This window comes from Sardina pilchardus, chromosome 21 (genome assembly GCF_963854185.1).
Source record: "Sardina pilchardus chromosome 21, fSarPil1.1, whole genome shotgun sequence".
Classification (NCBI taxonomy): Eukaryota; Metazoa; Chordata; class Actinopteri; order Clupeiformes; family Clupeidae; genus Sardina; species Sardina pilchardus.
Window position 1 is genome coordinate 14,696,552 of NC_085014.1, and position 10,496 is coordinate 14,707,047.

The 10,496-nt window shown below is 43.0% G+C and overlaps 1 protein-coding gene across 2 annotated transcripts; it reads right to left on the reverse strand.

The window, feature by feature from the left end:
• Window positions 1-145: 145 nt before the first annotated feature.
• On the reverse strand, window positions 146-10,009 carry zdhhc15b (zinc finger DHHC-type palmitoyltransferase 15b). Of its 2 annotated transcripts, none has more exons than XM_062525042.1 (12): window positions 9,853-10,009; window positions 9,420-9,446; window positions 9,056-9,150; window positions 8,683-8,803; window positions 7,303-7,372; window positions 6,990-7,022; window positions 6,731-6,851; window positions 6,301-6,433; window positions 5,658-5,784; window positions 3,777-3,967; window positions 2,645-2,723; window positions 146-2,233 (listed from the first exon to the last, which is right to left on the reverse strand). In XM_062525042.1, exons 1-11 carry the CDS (start codon window positions 9,968-9,970, stop codon window positions 2,680-2,682), a joined length of 1,080 nt encoding a protein of 359 aa, XP_062381026.1. In that variant the 5' UTR covers window positions 9,971-10,009; the 3' UTR covers window positions 146-2,233; window positions 2,645-2,679. The 2 variants fall into 2 exon arrangements, with proteins under 2 accessions (XP_062381026.1, XP_062381027.1); XM_062525043.1 differs by having other exon boundaries at window positions 146-2,285.
• Between the last annotated feature and the right edge of the window lie 487 nt (window positions 10,010-10,496).

The window sequence follows — 10,496 nt, forward strand, 5'->3', positions numbered from 1 at the left end:
TCCGGCACAAAAGCCTAAACTAGCAACGTCTCTTTTTAAAAAGACTATTGTTATTCAATCTTAATAAACTGAATCATGGATGTTGTCATAAGTCCCTAGTACTTAATATTCAGTGCCCTTTGGTTCTCTGATAAATTCAGTGTACTTGTCTTCTTAAGGTGCGCGCCCAGGGGACATAATATATTAATAAAGTACATACTGCAGTACATACATGTTATTTTAAATATTATTAATTACATACTTTAGCACAATATATTAAACAGGCTTAATACAAAGAGGGACCCGCTCTGGTACCACAAAAAAACACACTGCAGAAGGCAGGACCTTCTGGTCTGAGCTCCCCCGGGACATCTATGATAGGCCCATTAAAACATCCGGGCTTTACCCACTGATCCCGCTCCGAGACACTTACTCAATACAGAAACTCTGAAGCACAGATCATTATGTGATGACCCCCCCCTCCTCCCCCCTAAAAAAAAGTGCACGGAGACCTCCGGATGCAGTGGCTGTACAATAGAAGAGGAATGGCTCTTTAGAGATGGGCAGGGTACAGTGCACAGGAGACATACAGTATTTGGTAAGAAACCAGAAACCCACAGTTGGACCACTGCACCGTTTTCCAGTGTTAGTCCGAGAGAAACGATACATCACTTGTTTACGGTTTCGAATACAAATAAAAACAACGCAGAGACACATTTCCAGGGTTTGGGGGAGCTGGACACTGAGCTTGGCATGTTATGCACTGACTTCACATGATTAATAATATTAAGACACTCACTTTGCTAACTTAACACCAGTCAAAAACAGAATATTATAATTAAATTAAGTTTTTCCCAACCCGGGGAAAAAGAAACATGGAAATAATGATACAGTAATAAGATATTCAAATACAGTTTTCTGATTTAAAAAAAAAAAAAAAGCAAAATATACATAAATGATGACCAATGTAATGGAGGTGTTATAAGGTAGAAGCTAGTGGTGAGTCTGTTAAAGATGCAGTCTGTAATCCTGACGCTGTTTTTTTGTCAAATTCAGTGAAATGCTCCCCATGTTCCATTGTCTACTCAGTGTTAGCATTAAAACGCACACAGTCCTGGCTGTGAAAATGGGAAACGCACACAGTGGCTCTGATCAAGCCGTAGACTGCCCCTGCTAGTGATCCATCAGGGGCACGAAAGAGAGGATTTCACAGAACCGAAGCGGAATCGCAGACTGCACCTTTAAGAGTTACAGCCGAGGCTGGACAAGCATCATTCACACTGTCGTGTTACACAGGGACCCCTTTCGGTCTCTCCAGTTTGCATGTGCATGGCTGAAATTACAGCTGCTATTCCAGAAAAATCTGTCCATTAAGGTATAGCAATACAGAGCAATGATTTAACAATCAAATAAGCAATGCAATTTCCACACCAAGCGGTACTTATCCAACTGTGATACGTGATGCAGGATGCTGATGTCTGATTTGTGCACTCCTTTTTATCCCTCTAAAAGACTAAGTCTCACACACACAGACACACACACTTCTTTGTCTTTTCCACTGTGCAGTTCTGACAGTACCATACTTAGGCAAACTCTGTTAAACAATCTGAACATGACACAACCAGAGAGAGAGACAGAAAGAAAGAAAGAAAGAAAGAGAGATAGAGAGACAGAAAGAAAGAGAGATTTTCCCTCACCAGAGCAGGCTGGCAGGCTGATATGTGCTCCAGGCCTGTGCACAAAGGCAACTGACCTCAACTGACTCGGGTTTTTTGATCAGAGATGACAGACAGTTACGCAATATTGGCATTCCCCTTCAAATGACTCTGGTTAGGATAAAGACACGTACCCCACAGACAGAGGGAAATGGTACAAAGGGAGCGAGGCGAGCACAGATAAGTAGCACCTCACAGGTGATCGATGATTATGCATGATATGAGTCCGATTGTCCACCACGATGCCTGTACATCCTCCCAACTCCACAGGAAAATAAGTGTGTAACGTTGTACATGTTAAATCAGGACGATAATAAGAGAGTCTCGAGTTACATTAAAAGGAGCGCCGCTACAACGGCAGGAAAACCAAACAAAAAAAACGGGGAACAGTCCTTTTTGCGTGTCGGGCTCCGCGGTGGGTGCAGCGGTTTGAGCGGGGAGCCACGCGTAAAATGCTTGTGCTTCCATCAGTGTCCTCCACCCTCCTCCACCCTCCTACGACTCTCCACACCTGGAGGAGGCCAACCCGAAGAGTACAGCTGCGTTCCAGGTGGCCAAGAAAAAGAACAGGCATTCAGTTAAACACGATGTCTGTTGAAACAATCAATTCATTTAATCAAAAATCCCTATACGTTGACTTGTTTCATTATGTCATTGCACAAAACAGAACATAACTCTCTCAATGTAGTACACTGATTCACATTTTATGTCACTTTCAATATGTTATTTGTATATTTGATTCACATTTATATTTGATAGTACACACATGTATATTTGTACACACATGTATATATTTGATTCATATTTTATGTCACTTTCAATATATTATTTGTATATTTGTGTAGACAGCACTCTCTATATGTGCAGCCAATATGCAGAAATAATGAGAGTAAACAGTAAGTGGTAAAAACAGTTAGCAGGAACAAGCAGCCTTTCCCCTTCATACTCACAAAATACGGTAGGTTCAGCTTTGCTGCAGAGGCAACTATGAATCAATCTCTATGGTAACCGAAGGGTCATCTGGACCATCTGGAATATAAACAAACAACCCAATAAATAAATAAATAAGTGCATGTGTTAAATGTGTTAAAATTAGATCATCCAGCAGACTTGGAGGAGAGAGATTCAATCAGCCAATTTTCCTAGGAAACGTTATTGACTTGTGAGAGTGTTAAGAGGCAGAGCTGTCGAGTGACTGGAGCTCGGCTCCCTGGGGTGCGTACACAGCAGAGCGCTGTGGAACGGATGAGAAAACGCAGCACCACCGAGTCTGGGCCACAGTCGTTTCATCGAATTCATCTGCCCCCTGAGGTGGCCATTGGAATGAAGCCAAGCTTGACTTAAATGCGCCAGCATCTATACAACACCTTGGCTTGCTGTGATTTTCTTTTTACACAGGGGAGAAATTTGTCCAGTTTTAAACAGCATTGTTTTTACGTTAAGATATAGACAATTAGAGTACTACGTTTATATAAATTGAAACTGTTTTAATTAGTGCTATGCTTAAAAACTGCCCATTTGGTATACAGAGCAAAGGCCATTCATAGGATTCAGTTAGACAATCTGATATACTCCATCTGAAATGAATCTGAATGCCTTCAGTACGTCTGTAAAAACATCTCAAGGATAATGACTTTCATTAATAGCGTTGGTGTCAACCTCAAAATGGGCCCTTTTAATTCCACTGGGAGGGAAAGTCTATTCAGTCCATTCAGACCAAGTGGGCATATTATTCCTAGATGTGATTAAAACATGGCAGGGGAATCCTGCCCTGCGGACCAGTCGAACAGATAAGTCATTGTGCGGGCGGAATAATACGGGGCAGTGAGCGCCCGGTCTTCACATGATCCCTATCTGTCTGGAGCCACAGCTACGCACCTCCCGTCGGCCTCGCGCCAATTCCGCCATCTCCGCTGATTGCTCTCAGATCGCCGCCTGTAACCCAACTGCCCTTTCATTCCGCTAACGAAGGGGTGGACAGGGTGGAGGGATTGGGGACAGGGGACGGAGGGGGGGGGGGGGGGGGGGTTGGAGAGGCTTGGAACTGGTTCCTGTCCAGGAAGCCTATCGTGTTCAACTCACCTGTGCCCTCTTCATCCGATTCTCCTCCTCCTCCTCCTCCTCTACCCCGTCGCTCCAGCTGCTGCTGCTCCTCCTCCTCGTCCTCTTCATCGTCCTCCTCATCGTCCCACTTCTCCTCATTGGCTAGCAAAGGATTGTGGGATTCGGAGTAACTCAGGCTCCGCATGGGGAAGTAGTGGCCGTCGCCCTGACTACAACACACACAGAAGAAAACGTACCTTTACATACTGTAACTTTGACAGCATTTAGGACTGTAATAGATATACACAAGAGATACACCATCTAAACATTTCAGTTCTGTTAAAGCAACACTAAAGCACTTTTCCTCTGCCGCATGCACGCTATTTGTCAGCAAATAACGATGTCCACAGACAAGGTAGAGTATGTTGCATGACTTTATGAACGTATGATGTATTGCGACATCGAAGCAAGTCAAATTTTTAATTTCTTATGCCTCATTTCATCAAACTACAGATACGCTACCCGATCTGGTAAAGTTACATAGAGCGGTTATAGCCGATAGAGGGCCGCGAAGTGAAAGCAGTAGTGCAGTTCACCCTGTTACGATTTGATGAACCACTGACATGATTTTGGAAACAATATTTCAAGGTACAAAAAACTCTTTAGTGTTGCTTTAAACTAGTTACAGTTCATTAGACCATCATTCACGACACTGCAGTACACTGAATACATGGACAAGGTACATACCTACAACTATGGAACTTTGACTAATGCTAAGTATTTTAACAGAAACTCACTTCATGAAATATGGGAAGGATCTAATCTAGCATATTGTGTTATGCACTATGAACTTTACATGCCATGGCAAGATCAATGGAAAAGCCCGGAAAACACCTGCTCAAATCTGTCGTGAATTAAGCCCAGCACTTCTAAGATAAGAAGCTTCCTTCAAAAGAGACACTGAAGCCTGGTCTCTTGTTAACCCATTGGCTGGGAGACCCAGACCATGTCCACACGTAGCAAAACGATCTCCCCCCCTCGGTTTTCCCTGGCAGCGTTTCAAGAGTATTTGCGTCCAAACGGATCCATCTCAATACGACTCAACATAGCCCACGCAATCACTTACTTTCAATTTATTTCAACCGTTCTGTCATAGGCTAACACCTGGCAACGTAAACCCAAATAAGGAAACCGGTGCAGTTCACAGCCGAGTCTAGCAAGCAAGCGGGCTATTAGCCTAGGCTACTCCAGAATTAGCTGTTGTGAAATGGTTGGAAATTGAATTGATTAAACACATCACAAACTGTTCTTGAGTGTTGGTAGCCTAACTTGTGTCCTTGGAACAAAATCTGACAGCTGCGTTTAACCCAAAACTCGTCTCCGTGTGGACAACCCCCCAGAGGTTTAGACGGACCACATCTTCTAGGAGGGAGCTGCAGGACATCCCCCTCCTGAAAGGCTTGTGTTTCCGCAGGTTATCTGAGCACTTCAGGCCCCTGCACTGACAGGCTGAGGAAACCGATCGGCTGCAGAATAATTTGTCTTGTGTCCGAGGGCCTTTGTTAGCAGCCAGCAGTAATGTTCCTCGGAACACACAGACACAGACACAGGCACACACAGGCAGGCACACAGACACAGACACAGACACACACACACACACACACACACACACACACACACACACACACACACACACACACACACACACACACACACACACACACACACACACACACACACACCCCGAGGAGGTGCATGGTACGCAAGATGCTAGGCCAAGAGCCTGAGTCCAAACCATGCAATCCATCAAGCCAACCGCCCATTAGAAGCCATCCATCAGCAGAATTTGGCAACCAATCTGACAGATTTAGCAACTGAACTAAAACGGCAGCTCAGCAAGACGTGGAAACCTGTTCTGACCTTGTGCACACCGGAATGAACCAGAGCCGTCTGTCTTCGCCAAAGACCTGCTGGAGATTGCGACGCATGCCCACGTTGAAGCCATTTTTGTCTGGTCCGCCCTGAAACACGGGAGCAGAGAAAGCCTCTGCAGAAAGAAAGGGATGAAATAGAAGAAAAAGGAAAAAGGGACCTATTTGAACTTGTGTTGAATAGATCTGTGAGGGCTTAGATGGATCTGTGAGGGCTTCATATGAACAGAAATGGCGAATATGTTCTCAAAGGGGGATAAATGGAGGTACCATCAAATAAATCATGGTGTAATAGCAAAAAAAATACTCCTCACCAAACACACATATTATGCTAAATTGTACTGATGTGGGACACCTAGCTCCAGTGGGTGTGGCTCTTCCCCAAATGAATGAATGTCAGTGAAACTACAGGAAAGCCAAAGCTGTAGGGTCCTGTGATCAAAATTGGATGTGGACAATGTGTTGACTTCACATTGGAGCCTAATATAGCCTACTACAGAAGTCCAAAGAGCAAAACAAATTCCCACATTAGTGCAATCCAACCCCATTAAAAAAGCATTTATCAAATCTGTCAAGGAAGCCCAGATAACATGGGAGTAATACAAGCTGTAGGAGCATGTTTTTCAGCTCACCTAAAGTGGACCGGTTCTTAGCCACCAGCCAGCAGTGGTAGCCGAAGAGGAACATGAGGCTAACGAAGAACATGACAGACACAAATAAAAGGAATAATACGTGGAACTTCGCAGGTCCGTTTGGAAGCTCGCCCTATGCATAAAAATACACAGAAGGAAAAAATGACCATTTTTGATTTTCAGTTCTAACTCACACATTATTATTACAAATGTCATAAAAAAGTATTTAATACATTTACTTTTATTTATACGATGAATACTGAAATAGCTAGAACTGATACACTGAGATCAGTATAGCATCTGATGCATAATAACCATTGTTAAAATGTCATGATTTATTAATTAATTCTCAAATATGGTCAATCAAACAAAGTGATTATTTTTTAAGTGGGATGGAACATGGAAAGCATACGATGACGTTGTCTCTTACCATCCAAAATTTCAGGAAATACTGAAACACAGTTGACGCGATGAATACGCAATAGAACATTGAGTATGCCAGGAACAACAGGAAGTACTTGTAGTTAGAGAAGCCAACACAGTTGTTCACCCTAATTCAAAAGCAGAACAAATGGGACAACCGTCAGTCAAGCTGTGACAATTTCGTTGAACCACAAAGGCCAAAATAGGCCTGGAGAGGATGCATGTCTGACTGTACACACAGCCTAACGAGGAGTTCACACACGTACCACGGGCAGTGATGATCCATTTTCAGGACACACCTGGAAAAAGAGGAGTCATACATCAGTCACACTGGTAGTTAAACCTGAACCCATCTGGGCTACCCTTTCAGCCAGGTCCACTTCCTTCTGCACAACACCTCCTTAATGAGCGTGTCTTGCATGCTACTATCCTCTTTCAGCTGTCCTTCACAAGGCAATGGAGTGGAGAGTGAAGGGGTGTGGGGCTCAGAATGGGTAGTTGGTGTGTGTGTGTGTGTGTGTGTGTGTGTGTGTGTGTGTGTGTGTGTGTGGTGATGGTGGTGGTGGGCGGCTTACTTACGTTTCGCAAACAGAACAGTGATGACAGCGGTCTGGCTTAAGCACCTGGCACCTATCACAGAACCTGATAGCTGGGAACACACACATTAACAACATTAGACAAACACAGACACACACAGACACACACACACACACAGACACACACAGACACACACACACACACACACACACACACACACACACACACACACACACATGTACACAAATACATATGAAACCCCCTAACCGTCAATCAAGGAAGGACTGTAGACTGGTCAGTGTCCACCAACTCTACTTAAATCACACAATCCACCTCCACCTGCATCTCCCCTGCTTAGTATCACATGACCTGTCGAGACCAACCAACAGGCGACAGACACTCAGACAAAAACGCTGCATGTCACCATTAGACAGCACAACAACCACTTACGCTCACGTGGCCTGAGCTAGCTTTGCATACTGTACACACACACACACACACACACACACACAGTAACCCAACGCCTCAACGCTAGATCTCCCCTCTCCATTTCCCCCTCTGTCATCTCATGATCACTCCATCTTGCTAATTGGCTACAAAAGCTGCAGTCACAAGTCACTCATAGCTGGGCACTGAGGAGTTCGGCGATGGGTTTATCATCAGTCCTTTTCAGACCATGATGATAAAAATAAATGTTGACCCGTCTTTCACCTATCAAAATGGACCTGCACATTTATATTTATTCCAGCAAGAAAGAACACTCAAACCTTTGTATCTCAAACACTGTGCTGTCGTTAATGAATCTAACCCTAGGGTAAAGGTAAAACCTTTCATAATCCAGTAAGTTTGTACAAGCACCAAACACATTGAACCAAATTATCCTATGCCATTCTAACGTATTCAGTATTTCTGTTCAGGGGCACGCTTCCCAAAATCGTAGTTGCCAACCAACTAAGTTGGTAACAGGTTAGCAACTATGGTGTTGGGAAACGCATCCCGGATCGATACCTGGCAACTCTTTCTCCTCATCCACATACCCCTGGTTACGGTGGTCACAATGTTTAGTCTCTTAGTGGTGTTGTGCACTGATGCCCCAACGTTGACCCTTAATCCAACCAGAAGTTGCAAAGAGTGTGAGAGAAGCGCAAAGATATTGCATTGTCATGACAAACACAAGTATCACTTAAGATAACTTGATACCACCAAGACCACCATCTTGGTGGAAACACAAGAGCGTCTAGCGAAACAACTTCACCAACAACAACAACAACAACAGAATCCTAAACCACAACCAATAATTACAAGTAGCCTACTAAACAACTGCAGGTTGAGACCTCCGTTAAACTGTGGGTGGGTCCCATGAGGTGTAATATCTTATCACAACATTTTGGTGGGGACGTAAGGGTGTCTACCACAGCTTACCTCCTGACTGTGCTCGAGTGAATATAGGGAGTCTCCTTGCAATCTCTACAAGGATCTGCTTTTGACCATCTGGCCTTTCCTCCATCTCATACCGCTCTTTGTCTGTGTAGGACATATGAAACTAAAAGAAAAAAAAACATGTATGAATATAACTGTCATAGACTTGTAATACACCACATAGAGCAGCAATCCTTATGAATATTCATAACAGGCTGCCTTTACTCTGTCTGAATGATTACGAAAATAGGCTAAAATATATGCCTGAACAGAGAGTCTAGAAGATTATGTTTACTAACAAACGTCAGCATGTAGGCTACTAAGGTTTCTGATCTTGAGATAAGAGGAATATTAGCTGATGATTACTGAATCTTACCTTCTTGGAGGGAGTGGCTGGTGGGGTGAATATGGCTTTCCAGTACGTCCAACAGAACATCACAAAGCACACATGGAATACTAAAATATATGTCGCTGCATACAGATAGAAAATAAGCAGTTAAAACAAAAAACAAAAGATCAGCATTATCATAATGTCACTTTCTAAGGCGGTCAGCTGAACAAACGTCAAGCCGAATAATGGGTTGACATGTTACAGAAACAAAACAGACCATTAAAATAGAAGGCATTAATTCACCAATTAATAACAAATACGCATCGGATCTGTAGCAAGCGTCCGTGTAACAATCTACATTGTAACAAATTGCATTGTAACACGCAGAATAATAAAGAACAGTGCTCACCCTTTTCCAGCGTATTGCTGAGAGTAACTGTGGATGACAGAGTTATAGGCTAGCATTAGTGGGTCATATCATTAACATGAGTGTCTGAATAAAATATTCAAAGAGGAATCAAAATACGATCAAGCCAGGGTAGCTGATAATGTTGCAGATTGAGGATAGGTTGATGAAAGCTATCCTGAGGTTAATTGGATGAATCCACTACTAGACTAGGCAGCGTAGTCTTTCGAACTGGTTATCCGAAATCGAATCTCATGTTGAAAATGTTTACTTAAACCCAGAGTGTAAAATAAAACTGTCCTTTAAACAATTATTTTTTAAATACCTGTTCTTTAAAAATCACTTCCTTGTTGCCTATCTGCAACCCAGCTAGCACTAAGTAGAGCGATTCAAACAACACGCACACACATATAAGTCGGGTATTTCTGATACTTACAAAAACATAGTTCAAAAACATATGCGTAATAAGACCATAGCACCACGGACGATATGATTACGACAGGTATCCAGGAGAAGATCCTTTGACAGCATCTTAGCCCCCTTGATAAAGCCATATTCAGCCTAGCTCACAATCATTTTCTCTGACACAAGCTAAGCCGCCTGACAGAAAAAAAAACTGAACCAGATCGGTATTTGATTACTTGAGACTGTTAAAGGAGACACTGCGCCTATATGACTAGGGTGGAGCAGAGAGAGCTAGGCTGGCTGGCTACACTCTTACAGTAAGAGAGAGTTGTTGGACGTTTGACACAGTCGAAGTAAAGACAGTAAAATAGTCTATAAAATAGAAATGAACTAAGCAAGAACAATATAATGATGAGGATGAGGATAAGGATAAGTAGGCTAAGTCAGCTTTTATTAGGCCTACCCCCCATAGGGCTAGGACTTGCCGGTAGGTAACCAGATAAATAGAAAAACAAGTTAAAATTGATTAATAAAATGTTCATATTTAGGTTTACAGCTTTTTGGCTTGTGTTGATTAAGCTTATTGTATTCCGTATCTTAGCCTATTTTAGCTTCATTGGCACCATTGTCTTAGAGATGACGAGTAAAAAGAGCTGTAGCCTAACAAATTCAACT